This window comes from Danio rerio, chromosome 3 (assembly GCF_049306965.1).
Source record: "Danio rerio strain Tuebingen ecotype United States chromosome 3, GRCz12tu, whole genome shotgun sequence".
Taxonomy (NCBI): domain Eukaryota; kingdom Metazoa; phylum Chordata; class Actinopteri; order Cypriniformes; family Danionidae; genus Danio; species Danio rerio.
The window spans coordinates 5,820,001-5,841,659 of NC_133178.1; the positions used below are offsets into that span (position 1 = coordinate 5,820,001).

The 21,659-nt window shown below is 39.9% G+C and overlaps 2 protein-coding genes and 1 long non-coding RNA gene across 11 annotated transcripts in view; 1 reads left to right on the top strand and 2 right to left on the bottom strand.

Moving 5' to 3' along the window:
* wu:fb44c10 overlaps window positions 1-20,942 on the bottom strand; it is a 78,819-nt gene extending 57,877 nt beyond the window's left edge. For 2 of the 7 annotated variants that reach the window (XM_073944014.1, XM_073944013.1), the window contains exons 1-3: window positions 20,858-20,942; window positions 809-993; window positions 1-142 (exon numbers count right to left, since the gene is read on the bottom strand). The exon at window positions 1-142 is cut by the window's left edge and continues 1 nt beyond it. In XM_073944014.1, coding sequence (XP_073800115.1) covers window positions 1-54 — 54 coding nt within the window. In that variant the 5' untranslated portion in view covers window positions 55-142; window positions 809-993; window positions 20,858-20,942. Of the gene's footprint in view, window positions 163-808; window positions 994-20,857 lie in introns of those variants that run through there. The other 5 variants (XM_073944016.1, XM_073944002.1, XM_073943989.1 and 2 more) reach the window with 3 other exon arrangements.
* Window positions 4,223-21,659, bottom strand: part of LOC101884089 (uncharacterized) — a 34,870-nt gene continuing 17,433 nt past the window's right edge. The window contains exons 1-2 of one of the 3 annotated variants that reach the window (XM_021473952.3): window positions 20,858-20,942; window positions 4,223-8,571 (exon numbers count right to left, since the gene is read on the bottom strand). In XM_021473952.3, coding sequence (XP_021329627.2) covers window positions 7,574-8,566 — 993 coding nt within the window. In that variant the 5' untranslated portion in view covers window positions 8,567-8,571; window positions 20,858-20,942 and the 3' untranslated portion in view covers window positions 4,223-7,573. Of the gene's footprint in view, window positions 8,572-18,787; window positions 19,007-20,857; window positions 20,943-21,659 lie in introns of those variants that run through there. The other 2 variants (XM_073944094.1, XM_073944093.1) reach the window with 2 other exon arrangements.
* The window catches only part of LOC141381123 (uncharacterized), a 41,534-nt gene continuing 40,887 nt past the window's right edge, over window positions 21,013-21,659 (top strand). Inside the window, exon 1 of the long non-coding RNA XR_012400793.1 lies at window positions 21,013-21,150. This is a non-coding gene — a long non-coding RNA (uncharacterized lncRNA). The remainder of the gene's footprint in view (window positions 21,151-21,659) is intronic.

Consider the following 21,659-nt stretch of genomic DNA (forward strand, 5'->3'; position numbering starts at 1 on the left):
TATTTGTTGTTCAGCATCTTCATGTTTAATTCTGCAGGGTTCTGGATCACTCATGTTCTCACTGTCCTTCAGTAAACTCTTCACTTGATCCTGATGGGAATATTCCTGTGTTTATAGCTGAACTGAAGGAGGAGGAGCTTCACTGGAGGAGGAGGGACAAATCTGTCAACATTAAAAACACTCACATTTTGTCTAACTTCTAACACATTCTGTTTGCTCATATTTATAAGTTGATATTTAAATGCCATATTAGCCGCATTGGCTATATTCACAGGAACACAATTCAAAAATGCAAGCTATTAAAATGTTTTATCATTAAAATATTCTTAAACAAGCTACAAATAGGTGTTTCTCCCCTGTTCAATAAATGTGTGTGTAAGTCTTGAGTGGCCGATTCTACATCTCATGTGTGCAGCGTGATCATGTCTCTGATTGCTTACATTTATCTCTCAATATTTTAATGAATTAAGTGTTTTATATTATTATACTAATCCCAAATTCTGTTTTACTGCAAAATAAAGCGTTTGCGTCTCTTCAAGAGTTTACACAAGCATATGTTCAGTTAAACAGTCAATATTCAATATAATCAGCATTAAACTACCTCTTAGTGAATGAATTAGATGGAGACACAAATGAAAGGTGTTCAGATAACCCGTGAGTAAGACATTACAAGAGTGTTTACAGCGTAGCATCGAGCTAAAAACAAGAGAGTATATTAGCATTGAGCACATATGTTAAAGCGGTTCACACCGCAAGATAATTCCCGCAAGTCTGCGAACGCTACTATGGTCAGATATCATACACTTACTCTGAACAGACGAACAACACCCGCAACAGAAGAGGATTTAATCCTATTAATCCTCAAACAGCAAAGTTCTGCTCTCTCCGATCTCCGCCTCAGAATAAGCGCGTGGGCGGGATATTTGCCTGCAAGTTGATCAGCGAAAGCCGATTGGCTGCCTGTAGCTAGTTCTGAGAAAGCCGATTGGCTGCCTGTAGGTTCAGAAGAAATGCGGGTTTTCAGTCAGGAGAAATAGTAAGTGGTTTGTTTTAAGTGGTTCTAGCATCTGTCAGGTCTGACAGTGGTTTTCATTTTGTTTTGTCCAGAATACACTCACCACCAGGATCCAAGGCTGAAAAGAGCTTGTATGAGGTTGCCGTTACATTACCCAAACCATGCACCCACTTCTCCAGAAGTTCCACAGAAGTTATCTTTTGGCTAACTGCACCTAGGCTGGGGATGGACAAACTTGATCCTTAAGGGTCTTCGTCTTCTTCTGGAGTTTTATCTGGCGTTTGGCAAACCAACTTTAAGGTGCATTTTCCGGAGAGCAACATTATTGGAAATATTGAGGAATTAGTAATGAATACTACATGTATTTAATATTAAAAAAAAAAAAAAAAAAAAAAAATATATATATATATATATATATATATATATATATATATATATATATATATATATATATATATATATATACATACACACACACACACACACACACATTTATAAATACATATACATATATTATAAATAAATATATTTTTAAATACATAAACAAAACAAAAACACACACACACACACACACACACACACATAAGGGAAACCTCCTATAGTCTATCCATTAAATCAATGTGTTTCAAATATCTAAAAACATCAATATTTACCTTTTTATCTCTTCATTGTAGAATATCTTTTAAGCAGAAATTGACGGTTTAACTCTTTTAATCCTTCAGAAAATGATTTGCGCTGATTACTTATTTTTGTACATTCCATGAACACACGACATACAGTTTCAGGGAGAGCACATCTTTCAGTTACCGTTTTCATGCTTTCCAAATTTAAATAAGCATTGATTTAAAGCAGAGACCTATTCGTAATCTTGTTATTGTAACATATTCTTTCCTGTTCATTATGCAAATCCTTTCCATACCCACATTCCTTTGAATTCCATATAAATGTCTTCCCTTCTCCTCTTTGTCCCATGTGTTCTGCCACCTCCTCTTTATCTCGGATGCAATCAACCCTTTCACTTCTGCTTTACTTAAGCTGAACTTAAAGTTAATACTTGGCTCTTTTAATGCTTCTTTTGCTATTTGATCTCTTCATTTCCTTCTATTCCAACATGGGCAGGGATCTATAAAAAGCTGACTTTCGTTCCCATTTTATTTATGTACAGTAGTATAATTTATGTAATACATCGTATACAATCCTCAAGGGTTGGTTTTCCCTGCAAAGTTTTACTCCAACACTAATCAAATACACCTGAACAGGCTAATCAGTGTCTTCAATATCACTAGAAAGCTACGGGCAGGTGTGTTTGATTAGGGTTGGAGAAAAACTGGACACTGACCCCCCCCCACCCCCCCCAGGATCAAGTTTGTCCATCCCTGACCTAGGCTTTGACAAAAATGTGTGGCGTAAGCCATAAAGCAGATGGCACTGTTCCAACTCTTTGGTATTTCTATATATATCCATTGTGTAGCAGGGGTCACTCACCGAAAGTTGCAAGGGTGACAGGAGGCTGTTCTGGTGAAAGCAGCTGAATGTATCTAGTTGAAAGCCTTGAACGGCTCAGCTGTCCAGTATTTGAGGGAGCTCCTGGTGTATTATTGCCCCTCACGTCCACTACGCTCAATTAATTCTACTAAGTGGAAAGCTACTTTTGTCTCCTCCACTTTTTGACTTAAAAAAAACGGTCTGATCCGTGACTAAAAATCCATAATGTGATCAGAACCGGAAGCAAAATGAATGGCAGTTTCAAGAGAATGTGAAGTAAGGATGTTGGGCTAATGACCCACCTCATAAAAACTAGATGTTCCGAAACACCAACATGGTGAGGCTAAACATCAACTTTGATATTGTAAGGCTTGAAGTTTACGCTGCTATTCTGAACCAATAATCGGAAACAGAAAGCAGTTGAAGGATGGCGTGTTTAAATCCATTATTTTTCTGACTCCTTTGTAATTAATCTGACTCCATTACAGTTGTTATCATCACTGATAAAGAGAAAGAATCTCAAAGCTTAAGGCAAAGATGTTTATTAAGTTACATGTTTACATATACAGACAGTAGAATGACACAAACTAACATACTGTATAAAGAAATTAGCTGTAACATATGCACTGCTGAGCAATAAAGACAGTGAAGCTGCCTTTGTTAGCATATGAGGCTATGCACCTGTGTGCGGGAGAAGCAGAGTAAAAGCCATTCTCCCAGCTCAACAGTTACCTTTCCCTATTATACCCTGAGCAGAGCATTGTCAAACATGAGTGAAAACCAACCCCCAAAACCAGCTTTACATGAGAACAAAGTTCAGGAGATGAAGTGGGGGAGAAGTACATTAACACACTCTCCATGCTTGGAATGTCTCAGTAGTCCTTCATTAGCATAGAAGGAAATATATATATCATATTTTCTCAGCTTACAATATAAACGGCCCTGGGAGTATGCATTGAAATGATAATAATAAAAAAAAACTGTTGTGAAAAAAAACATTATGGTTAAAAAATTTTTGGGGGGGGGGGGGGGGTCTGGGATTTTGGTGGATAAGGAGCTAGTTAGTAGACCATGTCCAAGCTAATACATTTTTATTTAAATAAGCATATTTTTCTCCCCATTTTACTAATTATAAGGATTAAGGCTGATTTATACTTCTGCGTCAAACACCGGCGTATGCTACGGCGCTGACGCATAGCCCTTCGCCGTGGCCATCGCCGTCACTGACGTGCAACTCTCAAAAATTGTAACCACACGTCGCAACAACGCGTAGCGCAAGCTCTGTGATTGGTCAGCTTGCTAGCGCCGACGAGTCTGGGCGGGACCGAAAGCCGCGCGAATGGCGCGATTGTTTACAAGTGTGGAGTCCCGTGAAGGAGCTCCGGATGGAAAGTTTTGTTCTGTGTTTACCTCATGGTTAAAGTTGTTGCACGTCTGCCGGTTCCTGCCTCAAAATGAGCGAGTTTGAGTCACTTGTACATCCAGGAAGTGTTCAGAATAGCAAAACAGAAGCGAAGAAACTCGACACAGAGGAACATTTACACCTCACTGCCCACTAGCGTTTCGGAAGTGTTAATGCAGACCAACGGAGACAGCGCGCAGAAGTATAAATGCACAGCCACGCGCGTTGCCTGCGCCGTGAGTTGCGCCGGTCACTTGACGCAGAAGTATAAACCAGGCTTTAGTGTGGACGTAGCCTGACTGTAGACTGAGAGAGGCAGCTTTGTGTCTTTGATGCTTTATTCTGACCACAATTTACATCCATCCAACCATCATCAATAAACATAGCAAAATGCGAACATTATTTTGTGTGTGGTCTGCAACAAAACAACGGAAATAATGAATAATAAAATGAACGCTTATACATTCTGCATTACTGTATAAAACAAATTAACTCATTGGAAATGGTATTGTCCATGTAAGGCTTTATACACAAACAGAAGGATTTCAAATTTGATTCTTTGTCTCGTCGATAGCCAATGGAGAGACCTCAAAATTGGAGCGACATGTCCATAACTCTGGCTCTTTGTTTAAAATCTGTTGTAAAAAAAAAAATAAATAAATAAAAAAAAAACTGTAGGAGAGCAAAGAGTTGCAATAGTCTAACCGGTAGGTTATAAGCGCATGTATGGCTGTTTCAAGAGAATGTGAAGTAAAGATGTATAATAATAATAATAATAATAATAATAATAATAATTTGAACTGATGACCTTCACGGCCAATCGCAGTCATTTCTGTTGAGCATGTTAGCAGGAAAGGGACATTTTAAAACCTTCAGTATCGATTGGTACCAAATTCCAGTATCGTGACAACCCTAGGTGGGACTAAAGGCCCGTGCACACCGAGACACGTTTTTTGCTCGCGTTTTCCGTCGACGTTTAACGCCTCGTAACTAAATAAAGGGCGTCAATGTGATTGTGCACACCAACACGCAAAACGCCAGGCGCAAAAGCGTCATTAAAAAAAAAAACGCCTCATGCTCATTTTTTTTGTTTCGATGAGCGGCGTCAAAACCTTCTCCACCAATCAGATCGGCACTTTTGTTCACGTGCACGGAGCTGCTGAAGTTACAGTAAACAGCACTTGGAGGCGCTCAGTCGCAAAAATGTCAATGCGAGCGCACATTGAAGAAGATGCCCAGAGGCGATATGAACGTGGAGCTGCGTATTGCACTGTGAACAATATTCATTTCTTCATCACTAGAGCAGGAGCTGCTGCTTGAACCATATATGCTTGTTCGAGTCACCAGTAAATTTAGCAACAAGCGTGTGAACTTCCGCTCCTCCACTTCTTCTGTGTTATAAGCGGGTGTCAGAAGCTTATAGTTGTGCAGAGCCATCTAACGTCAAAAGAGTGATTTAGCATACTCTTCTGCTCGACGCCAGTGAAAAGCGATTAGGTTTGAACACTGAAAAACGTCTTGTAAAACGATGCTGATAAACGCAAACTAAAAACGTCTTGGTGTGTAGGAGCCTTAAAGGATTATAGTTAGCGAAATTTAACAATCTTTTTAGAAACATTACTTTGAAGAGCATGACCATAAACGTGAAACGCTGTTGAGAATGTGATAAAACAGATGCTGGTTTACAATCTTCATCAATGGGAAAAAAATCTCCTTGCTGGAAAATTTCTCATAGCTCTTCATTCGGAGTGTGGTCCCAAAAAAATCTGTATTTGACGGGCGGTCTAGTAGGGCTGGGCGTTTTGGCCTGAAATCAAAATCTCGATTAAACTCGATAATGATTAATGAATGTTTTAACGCAGTAATGATTAATGAACGATTATTTTTTTTGCCCTCATAGTTCACTGACATGTTTTGTACAGTAAACATATTACAAGTGAGAGATTTTTAAATGAAGGGTGTATCACTTGATTCTAAGGCCATGTCTACACTAATCCGGATAAATTTGAAAACGGAGTTTTCCTCTAAAAACGCTTTACGTCCACACTGTCGTTTCTATCCGTTTTCCAAAACTTTGTCATCCACACTGAAACGACTACAAATGCTTTCACCCTGTAATGCGCATGCGTGAAACATAAGACGATTCGGCACGCGTCATTTCCGCCCGACGTTTATTTTCTTTCCGGCTCTTTGAAACTTTCGGCTAAATGTCAAGGAAAAGCACAGAGTTTTTTAAATGGACTGACAATGAAGTGGAGTTGCTGCGTCGAGTAACACATTAATACAAAATTGCAAAAGAGAGTGAAAATGTAGACTGGGAGACATGCCAAAACAAATACGCCGATATACTGGACCACTTTAAAGAACAGTATCCTGCTGATGACGCTGCTTACCCTCACAGTAAGGACGACATCACTAAACTCATAACCACAATGAAATTAAAGTAAACGAATTAGTAACATGACTGTTACATGACAAAAAAACGCATCATCGTTTTCGAAAGACTCCGTTTTCACAGTCTACACTACGACACGAAAACAGCGTTTTCAAATTTATCCACTTTGGAAAGCGTTTTCAAAAAGATACGTTTTTGTTTCCTAAAAACACGTCTCAGTGTGGACGGAAGGGCAAAACGGAGACAAAGACATGCGTTTTCAAATGAAAACGCACTAGTGTGGAGATGGCCTAAAATAATTGAAGGAGGACACACTATCTTCTATTTATGATTACATATTGAACATCAATGTTGAACAACTGGAATTGAAACACAAATTGCGTAAAACCAAGTCACTTTTGGAAACAAAATAAATTATCAACGTTTTCGAAAGTAGAAAGTATCATTTTCAATAATCATTTTATTTTAATAACAAATACGCCGTCTCGAGGCATATATGGCACAGCTTCCACTCATACCTGAGGGTTCGATGCAGAAGTATAAATCAGCCTTAACAGAGCAGTGTCACATGACTCCATACGCAGTAGAGAAAATTACTGAAAAATTGACCTGGAAAAAAAATTGATTACAGGTTCTGATTGTCGATTTCAATTACTTTTCGATTATTCGCCCAGCTTGACTGTCTAAGTCAGGGGTCACCAATCTCAGTCCTGGAAGGCCGGTGTCTTTGCAGGGTTTAACTCCAACTTTCTTCAACACACCTGCCTGAGTGTTTCAAGTATGCATATGAGACCTTGATTAGCTGTTCAGGTCTGTTTGATTAGGGTTGGAGCTAAAATCTGCAGGACACCGGCCCTCCAGGAACAAGTTTGGTGACCCCTGGTCTAGGTAAATGTTTGCCATTTGGGTAGTTTGAGTAGTCTTAAGCTGCAAATACTTGCACTTGTGTTTGTGCAGGGTTCGTAGCTGACTGAATCATGTTGCAATGTGAACACTAGTTAGTTTTCTCTCCAGTGTGAATCGCCGCATGTTTTTTCAGGTTTTCTGATCGACTGAATCTCTTGTCGCAGTGTGAACAATTGTACGGTTTCTCTCCTGTGTGAATCATCTCATGTCTTTTCAGTTGTCCTAACCTACCGAATGTCTTCTTGCACTGGAAACACATGTAAGATTTCTCTCCAGTGTGAATCCTCTCATGTAATTTCAAGCTTTCTAAGTAACTGAATGTCTTGTCGCAGTGTGAACACTTGTAGGGTTTCTCTCCAGTGTGAATCCTTTAATGAATTTTCAGGCTTCGTAGTTGTCTGAATCTCTTTCCACAGTTTGCACACTTGTGAGGTTTCTCTTCAGAGTGAATCTTCTCATGCATTTTCAGGCTCAGTAACCAACTGAAGCTCTTCCCACATAGTAAACACTTGTAAGGTTTCTCTCCAGTGTGAACCTTCTCATGTGACTTCAGTGAATCTAACCGACTGAATCTCTTGTCACAGTATGAACACATGTAAGGTTTCTCTCCAGTGTGAATTCTCTCATGCGCTTTCAAGGTGTTTGGCAGTCTAAAACTCTTGTCACAGTGTTCACACTGGTAAGGTTTCTCTTCAGTGTGAGTCCTCTTGTGCAGTTTTAAGGCTATAGCTGTAATAAAGGTTTTCTCACACTCAAAGCACATGAACTCTCTCACTCCAGTGTAGGTCTTCTCATGAACTCTTAAAGTGTGGAGGTGTTTAAAAGTCTTTCCACACACAGAGCATGAATAGGATTTCTCCTTTGTATGAACTCTAAGGTGAATCTTCAGTTCTGAAGCCCTCAAAAAGGCTTTCCCACATTGGTCACATTCGTGTGTTTTCTCTCCATTGTGGATGATCATGTGTCTATTACGGGATGAGGCTTGACTGAAACTCTTCCCACACTGAGAACATGTGAACGGTTTCTCTCCAGTGTGGATCCTCATGTGCATCTCCAGACTCTGTTTGCAATTCAGACTCAAGCCACACTGAGTGCAGGTGAATGGTGTCTCTCCCGTGTGGGTCCTCTTGTGTTTATTAAGAGATGTTAAGTATCTGAAACTCTCCCCACACTGAGAACATGTGTATGGTTTCTCTCCTGTGTGGATCCTCATGTGATAATTCAGAGTTTTTTTGCATGACAGACTCTTTCCACACTGAGCGCAGGTGAAATCTGAGCGTTTCTCTTTTTTCTTCAGTGATTTTCCTTTCCCTTTGGAGCGAGTTTTTCCTCTCTTTTTCACAGGTTGGCTTGTCTTCTCCATTAGGCCTGAAATAAAAACAAGAAGACAGGATTTAAAGACTTTTGCAAGAGTTTGGCATGCTGTCCTTGAGCCCTGGGCTCCCTCCTGTCTGCAAGGCAAGAGGGGAGCTCTGAGCTCTGGTAGGTCTCAAGAACTCCGAGCTGACGACAGAAGATTAATGGTATAAAGAGATGTGCTGCTGGATGAGAGTTTGACTGAAGTGCTAAATTTAGATTGATCAAATCCCTTATGGTGCATGTTTTTGGAATGTGGGAGGAAATTGGAGAACCCAGGGGAAACACACGCAAGCACAGGAAGAAGATGCTAACTTCGCACAGAAACGGCAGCCGGCCTGTCTAAGGACTAGAACCGGTGACTTTCTTGCTGTGAGGCAACAGTGTTAATCTCTGGGCCACCGTGCCGTGCTATAAAGGGAAAGGTGGAGGAGTAGGAGGGACATTCTTCAAATTCAAGATGACTGTAGTTAGAAACCCTGGCTCTTTATAGTGGGTAAGGAATCGTCTGATTGGTGAATCATACATTAGTTAATGCAACAAAACCACAACTGAATGGCTAAACCCTCACATAAAGGTTTATTAATTGTTTTTATACTAAGGTGGTAAAACACCTCAGCCGCAAGAAGCCGAGCTAGGTTTCAGTTTCCAGTGATAACAGAACTCTTTGGAATACATACGAGTTGTTGCCGTGGTAATGTACAGGAGTTGGACATTGAACTGAAACTCTGGACAATTTAGGGTGGGAAATTTCATGGCTAATTTTGACCAGCTTGGAGGCCAATCTTTATTGATTGCACATTCCACCAGTAAGAACCGAGTGTGAAGAAGTTTTAATTAGCACAGATTTGCTTAAAATATTGCAATGCACACAACGATTTGGGTGACATATCAGACTTTAAATGAGGACAAATTGCTGGTTTGGGTCTTATTGGTGCATCTGTGAACAAGACAGCAAGTCTTTGTGATGTATCAATAGCCACGGCATCCAGGCTAATGTCAGCATACCACCAAGAACTGTGGTCTCAAACTTAATTCCTGGAGGGCCACAGCTCTGCAGATTTTAGCTCCAACTCACACCTACTTATTAGTCTCTAGTAGTCTTGAACACCTTGATTAGTTGGATCAGCTGTGTTTGATTAGGGTTGAAGAAAAATTGTGCAGAGCTGTGGCCCTCCAGGAATAGAGTTTGAGACCCATAACCGAGAAAGACAAACCATATCCAACAGGAGTAATTGGAGATGCAAGAGGAAGCTGTCTGAAAGAGATTTCTGGGTGCCAACCCAGATTGTATCCAAAAAAAAAAAAAAACACACAGCTGCCCAACTCACTGTGGAGTTAAATGTGGACCTCAAGTCTCCTGTTTCCACCAAAACTGTTCATCAGGAGCTCCACAGGGTGAATATATATGGCTGGCTGCTATAGCCAAACTTTTGGTCACTCGTGCCAATGCCAAACAGCAGTTTCAATGGTACCAGCAGCGAAACTCTTGGGCTGTGGACAGTGTGAAACAAATTGTTCTCTGATAAGCACGCCTTCACTGTCTTTCCCACATCTGGGAGAGTTACAGTGTGGAGAAGCCTCAAAGAAGACACTTTAGGCATGCAGCAGTCGATCATGGGGATGGATCAGTGATAATTTGGGCTTTAATATCATGGGATTCCCAAAGCCCAATACTTGTGCTAGATGGGCGCTGGGTCGCTGCCATGGATTACCAAACCATTCTGGAAGACCATGTGCACCCAATGGTGCAAACATTGTATCTTGAAGGCGGTGCAGTGTATCAAGATGATAATGCCCCAATACACATAGTGATGGAGTAGTTTAATGAACATGAAAATGCAATTTGGACATCTCCCATGCCTTGGACATCACTGTGTCATGGTTTTCCGGCCTAATCAAACTCAGTCTGGAGGCTATGAATGTCAGAAGAATAGACTGTATTGGGAATTATAATAATGCAGAGACGTCCAGAGTAAACCTATCTTCAGTCTCTCCCCAGGACAATCTGATGTCCCTTAAAGTTGCTGTACCCTTCTTCCTTCCCACCTTTGTGTTTTCACAGCTCCAAGCTCCTACTCCTTTATGACCCCAATTTAACCCCCTCCCTCTTCTTTTTGGCCCTTATAAAATTGTACAGATCTAATGTATTCATCACTGTTTTCCACATACAGTTCAAATTTTGCAATTATGATTTCTGTTTACGTCTCAACATCTAAACTGGACTGGGGATTTCTCTCCCATATAGTGTGTCTTATCAAACATACATGACAATTTGTTGAACACATTTCATGCTTTTCTGGCTGTATTTACACAGATGGTTCTGCATTGTATTCCCAAACCCTCTTTTAGGACCCCTTGCCTTAACATACCACCTGTTTTCAAAGACATATAATGGCAGATTCATGGCCCTCCACTCATCCATTTCAAGAGTTCACACTTAGGCCGTACTCACACTAGGTACAGTTGCCTCGAACCGGGCCAAAGCACGCTTGTCCCCCCTCCCGTCTCCCCCGACGGCCCGCGCTCACACCATATTGGGCCTCGGCACACTTACGTCATCGCTGCTGGGCTGTTCAGAAGCGCTCTCTATGGCAAGCCTTTTAAGCATTTAAATCTTTGTTCTGACTCCCTAAATATATTTAGAGATATCTCTAATTATATTTTGACTAGTCATAATTATAATTCGACTAGTCAGAATGACAATTAGAGATATCTGCAATTACAATTGTACTAGTACGAAATCAGATTGGAGATATCTCCAAATATATTATGACTAGTCATATTCCTCCATTGACTTCCATTGAAAAATATTTGCAGATATCTCAAAATGAGTTTTGACTAGTGACAATTGTAATTAGAGATATCTCTGAGTTTTTACTAGTCATAATACATTTGGAGATGTCTTTAATTCATCATATTTAGACATATTTACAAAAATATTTGAAGATCTCAAATTAATTTACTAATAGTCGAATTACAGTTGTAGATATCTTGAATTGGATTTTTGACGAGTCAAAACTCAGAGATATCTGTAAATATTTTTCAATGGAAGTCAATGGAGGAATATGACTAGTCATAATATATTTGCAGATATCTCCAATCTGATTTCGTACTAGTACAATTGTAATTGCAGATATCTCTAATTGTCATTCTGACTAGTCGAATTATAATTATGACTAGTAAAAATATAATTAGATATCTCTAAATATATTTATGGATAGTCAGAACAAGGTTTAAATGCTAAAACGGCTTGCCATACGCTCTCGCTCAGTAGCACAGTGGAGATTTCTCTAGTTATATCGTTTCAGTTGTTTGACATGCAGTCAAATATTTCGCCAAACAGTCCTTAGGGATGCGGGGACACGCAGTCAGATATTTCGCCAAACAGATACGCCACTTTTGCCGCTCATAAACAATCATTAAGCTCTCATGCTGCAGGAATGAGGAGGTCTGCTGAAGGCGCGCAGCTGGCGTGCAGTGAGGGGTTTGCGTCTTTAATAAACGACGGCAGTTTGCGTTCACTAAACAGTAAGAATGATTAATAAATCCATATCAAACAGTCCCTTAAATGTCACGTCTCGCTTTCGGGCTTTGGCGCATTTTGCACTCACACACAAGCGTACCGCGCCAAAGCCCAAGTGTACCGCGCTCAGGCACACCTCTTCCAACCGGGCCAGGGCTGGCCAAGTAAACCGTGCTTGAGCGCGATTCAGCGCACTCACACTTCTCAAACGATCCGGGAAACGGGCCTGGGCACGGTACGGATGGCATAGTGTAAGTAGGCCCTAAGATACTGCTTGACGCTATTAGCAGGTTTGGCATGTTGTCCCGGGAGAGAACCCTGAGCTCGGAGATAATTGAGCCCAGGGCTCCTGCCTGGTCGATAGAGCATGTAAGGGGTCAGGTGGTTCTTGAGAGCTCCCTGTGATGAAGGAAAAGAGGGGGAGAAGGGGTGGATGGGGGGTTTCTTCGGAAAATGAAGGGAGTATTTTTTTTGCTAGGCTACTTATAGCGAGTTTGGATTAATCTGATTGGCTTACTAATGATTGCAGATGAGAGACCAGCAGAGGTCAATCATATCACGTGCTCCTCTCGAAATTAGTTTGTGAAACTTCACTTAAATGCATTTTTTCATGGTTTTAGCAAATATAAATCTTTTTAAACAATCAGCAGATCTAAATAATTTTAAGCCACTTTGGGGGGTTTTGGAGGAGCGAGTCAGGTAACATATTCCTCTACCAGCATCATATAGTGGCCTGGCCACTATTCTGCTAGAATGACTCAAAATCCCCCTGGCCACTGTGAAGGACTTGTTATGCTCATCCCCAAGATGAACTGATGCTGTCTTGGCTGCAAAAGAAGGCCCTACACCAGGGCTTCTCAAAGTCTGGACCCTGAGGGTATTTAATCCAGACCAGACTCCGTTTCATATTGCAAGAGCATGCGTAAAGGATTCAAATTGTGGACTTCCTTCATTGACAAATGCATAAACCTTGTAAGTTAACTGATTAGTTATTTGACCAAAATAAAATCAAAGGCAAAATATTCAAAGTTTTCCTGCGTGACTCTGTTGACATTCAGTGATCGTACAAGGCTTTACGTGATCAAGCGGGCTAATCGCGCACGCGCCTCATTTGCAATCATTTGAATGCATGAAGATGTCGGTCTCAAGGAAAAGTAAACTTAATAGGGAGAACAGAGCATTCAAAGTTGAATGGACAGATAAGTACCTGTTTATTTTGCCACAAGTCAGCACAAAGCCATTCTGCTTGATTTGTAATGAGACAATTGGAGTTGTAAAGAGTGAAAATGTGAAACGCCACTATGAAACGAAACATGGACATTTTAAACGACAGTCCCCACAAAATACATATATAAGTGTAACGGAGGCCAGCTAGTAAGTGCTGTGCAGGTAAAACCTCACTCCTCTGATCTCTAAAGGTGCCCTAGAGACAGACGCTAGAGGCTATGGTCTTTAGCCTCCTTGGTAGAGCAACCAACTCCCATGCGGAAAGAGGCCGGTTCGATACCAGTTCGGAGCGGGTTGGGTGGCGTAGGACCGGTGGGGTTACATTGGTGCTGTGACCTGGATAGGAGTGAGGTTTAGGGGGGTGAGTGTAACGAAGGCCAGCTAGTAAGTGCTGTGCAGGTAAACCTCACTCCTCTGACCTCTAAAGGTGCTCTAGCGACAAACACAGCAGGTTGGGTGGCATAGGACCGGCAGGGTAAAGGACTGCAAAACTACAGACATCTTTGGTTTGTTCTGTAGACTATTGGAAATGTTTTTTAATTTTGTCCTTAAAATGGTACATAAAAAAGTTAAAACTGCTTTTATTTTAGTCTAAATAAAACAAATAAGACTTTCTCCAGAAGAAAAAATATTATCAGACATAATGTGAAAATTTACTTGCTCTGTTAAACATTATTTGGGAAATATTAAAGAAAGAAAAATTCAAAGGGGGGCTAATAATTCTGACTTCAACTGTACATATTTCATATCGCAGCCTCTTGCAGTTAGCTAATCGTAACCTTTCAAATGACGATTGCGATTCAATTTCGATTAATCACACAGCCCTGGTGCATTGTGTCTGATGATGCATCTCTGAGATAAGCAATCTCAGAAAGCATCATAATAGCTGAATCCAGATACTATTGACCTACCTTTTGTTGTGTTTTGTACAGAAATGTACAAATGTTATTGGTTTTGCCACATTTGCATTGTATTTAATGCGTTTTGAATGCAAATTGCACTTTATTTAAAGAAAAATAAAGTGTTGACTTGTGATGCATATTATGGATGTTTGCTAAAAACAAGTTCTGTAAAACCAATTGTTTCTTAGCTTTTACCCTAATCAGGTGTTTCACTTTCATTGTCAAACCTCTGAAAGTGCAATGCAAACAGCGCCATAAACGAGGATCGAATATTTCAGTTTATTAGGACACTTTTCCTGATTTTCTCAACGGCTGTGCTTGTATCTGTAAACATGAAAGGGGTCAACCTTTTGTTGACGGTTTTACTTTTATTTAAAACTTCAATATGCATGAAGCTGCTTTTGTCCCAGAAACAGACCAAAAAAAAAAGTCACTAACATCTAAAGGCTGAAACAATAACGCAGCTAAAAGCAGAAGTATTCTGAACACTCAAAATACTTCTACGCAAGATACTCTTTGAAACGATAGACAACTGGTGTGGTACCGAAATCTGACGCTCTAGAGCACTCTTTCACATACACGTGTGTCACACAGCGCTGTCTGGTAAACTCACAGTGGTTTATCATAAGCATGTTCATTTCGTCATTTTCCTTTGACTGCCACAGCAGAATAAATGCCAGCTACTCTAGCAAATGTTTTGAGAATCCCCTTCCATGCGCAACCCAGTAATGGGAAACACCCACACATACTCGCACTCACACACTCTATAGGCAATTTTATTTACTTAATTCACCTATAGCGCATGTGTTTGGACTGTGGGGGAAACCGGAGCACCTGGAGGAAACCCACGCCAACACAGGGAGAACATGCAAACTCCTCACAGAAATGCCAGCTAACCCAGCCAAGGCTCAGACCAGCGACCTTCTTGCTGTGAGTGCTAACCACTGAGCCACTGTGATGTCCCCATAAGCACTTTATTGCTTATTATTAATATATAATGTTTAGAATAATGGCAACATGAGCTATGCATGCACAAGTGGCAGAATCTGTAGAGTACGGATGAACTTTGCTCCTAAAACTGCTCGCAATTAGCTGCTTTCAATCACATGTCGGCACTGTGCAATGCTGTGTGCAAATCGGGAGATTTATTATTGTTATGGGCTGAATTTAAACAAATCAAATTTAGTAATATTCAACTTAATTTGTTTGTTTAAATTCTGCACAAATAAATATATTACAACCGCTTACCTTAAAGGGCCATGAAACCCTCTCGTTTCAGCAGGGTGTTTTCACACCTCTACGTGTGGGCGTGTCCAGCTCTGTTTAGGGGGGAGTGTCGGAGGAACTATAGTGGGAGGGTGATGAGAGTGTCTATTTTGGCATGCGTGAGTTTCAGAGTCAAAATATACACACACACACACACACACACACACACACACACACACACACACACACACAGTAGAAAGTGATGGTGTTTAACCTACATGGACGTCTGTACTCTAATTATTTGCCAAATTATTAAATGGTGGACTTTAACTGCAGTTTGGCTCTTTCATTCAGGGAATTCATCCATGTCCCTTGCGACAAACGAGATATTTGATTCGAGGATCTGCTCTAAGCGTGTATTTTTCATGCAATGCTTGATACCGCACGGCGAATGAGAGAAAAAAAACCTCCGCATTTCCCGGAAACTTAGATGCACACGGCAGGTAGCGTCAGAAAGCCGTGTGTGTTATTCCGGTCACTAAATGCGGCGAAAATCATACACAAGGTTAAAGTTTGGTTGTGGTGCTAACATGTTTACACTCGGTGCAATGGTTAACTTAGTTCGATACGAACAAACTGAATAAACAAAGAGCACTGGTCGCTCACTTACCAAATCTGTAGAGACAGGACAATCACCAGCAACTAGAGCCGCGTCTTTATTAAGAGAAGACTACAAGCGAATCCGGATCTCAGCGTTTGCAGATGAGAACAGCTCTCAGGTAAACAATGTTCCTCCTTAGACACGTAAGTTATTGTTGTCGAGCGTCGCGTACACTGTTAATCCACACGTGACTCTGAGCTCTCACAGAGAGAAAATGAAAACGAAACTTAACTGCAGCAAACTATAAAAGCAACACTTCACGCTTGTTTTGTCAATACAACGTGGTGTGAGTGTCGTCTAAACACTGTGACAGTAATGAATATTAATGAAGTTGCACAATAGAGCGTGCTGATTGGTTTGAACCAAGCTTTACTCCTGCATTAATGCAGCAGGCTGTAAGACGTAATAAGACACACTCTGGCACAGACGTCCAGTCTGCACGCTGGAATACACGCTATTATGTCATGACCGTGACGCAGCTGCAAAAATTAGTTTCAAACCGGAAGTACGAATTTGCTTGAAATAACATAAACAACCAATTTACACTTTTTAGTGAAATATAGGTGTCCTAATAGTGTTTTTAGCAGTGTGGGACACATATTTGACTGTCAACAGCTCAAAAAATGTGTTTTGGTGTTTCGTGACCCTTTAAAAAATGTAGTAAATCCCATGAGTCGTTTTTTTCAGTGTACTTCCCATACATGAAATCTCTTCCACCCCTTTTTTCTCCATAGAAATCTCCACTTCACAATGAGGTCCCATTTTCACTAGTGCGTTTTAGTTTTAAAACGGTGTTTTAGATCAAAAACAATCTGCTTCCACACTAGCGTTTCACCAAGCTTTTCTGAACATATCTCCGTCCACACTACCACCAAAAACGTATATAACGTGACCATTCGCGCACTCTAGGCATGCGCGTTCTAGTGTCTAGGGTTTGGTTATTGTTAGTCAACAAATGTTGGTTGAACAATGAACACGATGGCAAAGAAAGCAAGAAAGGTATTTTTGTGGACAGACGACGAGGTCGAGTTGTTACTAAACGTAACATGAATAACTGCACAATGGCGCCTAAAACAGACAATAGTGCAAACAACCCTCCCATTTCTGTGTCCGTGTTGTTGTTTACAGTGAAGGCTGGTCTACTGTCTCTCGGTCGCGTTAAAGCCATGTGTTATAATCATGTAATGGGGGCTTGACAAATAAGGGAAGGATACACAATGACACAAAAGCCCCAATCAGAGAGGCGAATGTCAGCAGTCCCGCCTCCGTTTTCAAAAGCTCCGTTTTCCCACATCCACACTGAGACAGAGCAGCAGCGTTTCAGAATGAAACACTCAGGTTTTTGGCGCTCGAGAACTCCGGCGTAGTGTGGACAAATGGTGTAACCGTAGCAAAACGTATACGTTTTCAAACTAAAACACATTAGTGTAAACACTAACAGGGCCTTAAGTTTGCCTTTATCTGCTCTTAAAACTGCTCACAATTTGCTGCTTTTACTCACCTAACACTTGTGCTTCCCACCCCCCATGGGAAAACACCTTCATGTTAAAATAGTGGACAACTGCCGGCCTGATGGCATGCGCCTGGATTACTCCACTCGGTCTTAGCAGCTGTAACTGTCAGCTTTCTTCATGAGTTTAGTTTGCTCAGTTACAGAAGCGTGTAAGGAGAAGCGTGTTTGGTAATGTGCACTGACATGTTTCTCTGTGTGATTTGGGCGTTACATACAGAAATCATAATTACATTAAAATGAACTTATCACTTTAAAAAATTTATTTAATTTATTGAGCCGTTAGGCAAAATAAAATGGCATCAAATTTCTGACAGTTATGGTACGTTGAATAAGCATTAACTAAGACAATGAGTTTGCCCTTGACCAGGTTAATTTCCCAGCTTCCCAGGTCTCCCAAGTTTTTCCAAACTTAAACTAACTTAGATTTGATTTATGAAACCGAATTCAACATTAGTAAGCCTGACTTGACTAAATCCGCTTGCTAAGTCGTGACGTATGAAATACTGATTCCGGGTCCACTAATTTGAAATGAGTAAAAAATTCATTTGTGACCACTTTTTAGTCACATCACACATTACAGTAAGGTTTATATAAAATCATGGCGTACACAACAGTCTCTGGACATCAATATTTTAACAATTTATAAAAAATAAATCACTTACAGTTGAAACCAGAAGTTTACATACACTGTATGAAAGGCACATAACCATTAAAAAAAGTCAGATGTTAATATGACTAAACTTTAACTTTTTTCTTTTAGGCAAGTTAGGATTATCAAACGTGTTTTTGTTGTGCTTAATAGCAGAATAATGAGAGATATTCTTTGAGAAATTGTTATAACTTTTCTTGAAAGTCAAGTGTACATACAATAAGATTCTGCCTCTGAAAAAGCTCAGATGATGATGTCAATGATTTGGAAGTTTCTGATTGGCTAATTGACAACATTTGAGATAATTAGAGGCACAACTGCAGAATAGTATTTAAGGAAAACCTCAAACACACTGCTTCCTTGTGTGACAACATGGGAAAATCAACAACGAGAATCAACAAAAAATCCAGATTACAATTTGCTAAATGACACTGGGAAAAAGACATATGTTTGGAGACATGTCCTGTGGTCTGATGGAACTGAGATTGAACTGTTTGGCCATAATGACCAGAGTTACATTTGGAGGACAAAGAGGAAAGCTTACATGTTTAGGAACACCATCCCAACTGTGAAGTATGGGGGCGGCAGCATCATGTTGTGGGGCTGTTTTGCTGCAGGAGGGACTGGTCCACTTCACAGCATAGATGGCATCATGAAGAAAGAACATCATGTAGAAATACTGAAGCAACATCTCGAGACATCAGCCAGGAAATTAAAACTTGGCACAAATGGCTCTTCCAAACAGACCATGACCCGGAGCATACTGCCAAATTAGTTAACATTTGCTTTAAGGACAACAGAGTGAATGTTTTGGAGTGGCCATCACAAAGCCCTGATCTCAATCCTTAAGAACATTTGTGGGCAGAGCTGAAAAAGCTTGTGCGAGCAAGACAGACTACAAATCTGACTCCGTTACACCATTTCTGTCCGAAGGAATGGGCCAAAATTCCTGCAAACTATTGTGAGAAGCTTGTGGAAGGGTACCCAAAACATTTGACCAAAGTTATACAGTTTAAAAGCAAAGCTAAAAAATACCAAGGAAATGCGTGTAAACTTTTGACTGGGGTATTCACAGAAAAAAAAACGCAAAATTTATGGACTAAAGCCCAATTAAAAATTTGGAACAGTCTCAAAGAAGAATATAAACTAAATGATAAACTACAAATAATTCAATGGTGTTCTTATGACCCTGAATCCAAACCAAATAAAATGGACTATAGACTTAAATCCTGGATTTCTACAGGAATATTGACGTTCTACTCACTCACAGAGAAAGGCCTTTTGAAAGACTTTGAAAAAAAGATTATAACTTGGATAAATCAATTTTTTATAGATACCTTCAATTACCTAGCCACTTTGAAAAAAATATTAAAAGTAAAACAGACCTGAATGACCTAATACTGAAAATGTTTACAGCTTAATTCCTTAAAGTGATTGCAAGAAGACTTAAAACAGGATCCAAAATGTATATATTGAGATTAAGATAACTAATAGTGTGAGTTTTTGCCACAAAATGATGTGAAAAATCACCCTTTTGACTCCTTCACATTTAAAGATACACTGGTTTCCATTTGGTCAGACAGACATTATGCATAGGAGGGTCTTTGTCATGAATATTTATGGCCGTTCTCACCATTAGACCATCAGTGTGAGACAGAGTAAATGAGGAGATCAACACTAGTCAACACTTAAAGTGGATCAGAAACTTTCATCCTGTTGTTGTCTTAGAGCAACTCTGATGAACTTTATTGATCCACTTCAAATGTTGACTACTGCAGAGAACGAGTTTCTGTGTTTCTGTAGACTATGAACAACTTAGTCCACAAAATGAGTATAAATACTCAAGAAGACAGAGGCTAAACGTTATTTTACGTGTACAGCATGAAGCAACATTTGTATACAAGATATTATGTATGTTATATTGCACACAAGAAACTACATTGATATTGTTTAGCACATTATAAACAGAGATCTGTTACTATTTTTGAGGTCTCTTCTGCTCACAAAAGCAGCATTTAGTTGAAAAAGGTAGACAATAAATGTTAAAATTTAGAAAAGCTAATTTTCAGGCAAGTATAAATAAATACGTATTTAATGGCTTTAAAATTATTCAAAGTAACAGCACATTTAAACAAAACATGTCATTGTTTTGACTAGTTATCATTTAACAATTCTTCATGGAGGAAAAGTATTAAAGAAGAAAAAAGCATATCTTCGGAAACAGTACTATAATCACGTTAGCAACACAGTTGGAATAATAAAATGTTTTTTGATCATCAATTCAGCATACAAGATTAATTTCTGAAGGATTTTGGTTCACTGAAGGATGCTGAAAACTTCTGCTTTGATCACAGGGATAAACAATTAAAACTAAAATCACACAAAAACAATGAGTTTAAATCGAAATAACATATATTGTAATATTTTGTTCAAATAATCAGCTTTTGTGAGCAAAGAAACATCTATCTATCTATCTATCTATCTATCTATCTATCTATCTATCTATCTATCTATCTATCTATCTATCTATCTATCTATCTATCTATCTATCTATCTATCTATCTATCTATCGACTGGTTCAACCATATAATAAATAAATAAATGAATAGCTGACCTGTAACACGTGTCCTGCTCTGAATAAAGCTGCATCTGCTGAGGGAAAAGTTTCTAACTTGTTCCTGACGGTGATTTTCTTGAATGACTCTTTCCCAGCGGTGCTTTGTTTATGAGCGTTCGCAAGATCACGTGGTTAACGTCATGTGATATGCTGCTGCCATCTAGAGGACAATAACGGCAACAGCAACCTAAGGCGGTTAAAAAGGGCGCCAAATATAAACCGGTTTCAGCGAAATCAATGTTAAAGGGGTTGTTCACCCAAAGATGAAAATGTACTTGTAACAGACTTAGGTAAGTGTTATCTTGCATTTCTTCATGTTTAAAGATCATTTAAATACGGAAACCCCGGAAGGGACGTAGTGGAGGAGAAAAAAATTGGCTGGGTGAAAAAAAAAAAATGGGTGAAAGAAAAAAATGGGTGGGAGGAAAATATATAGTTCTTGCGTTCTCTCGCAAAGTTGTTTTGCGTTCCCTCGCAAAGATGTTTTGCGTTATCTCGCAAAGATGTTTTGCGTTCCCTCACAAAGTTTTGCGTTATCTCGCAAATATGTTTTGCGTTCCCTCACAAAGATGTTTTGCGTTCTCTCGCAAAACTGTTTCTCCACAAACACTTCCTGTTCACTTCACTCATGTAAACCCTCCCGTTTTTGCCGAAATTCTCCCATATTTTACCATTCTATCCCACTTTCTTTACATTTCTGTGCGTCGATCGTCGCCTTTTACTTTGCAACCTCTGAACCAGTGAATGCATGTATAAGCACTGACTGACAGACGCGCTCCGTACAATTGACCTTACTCTC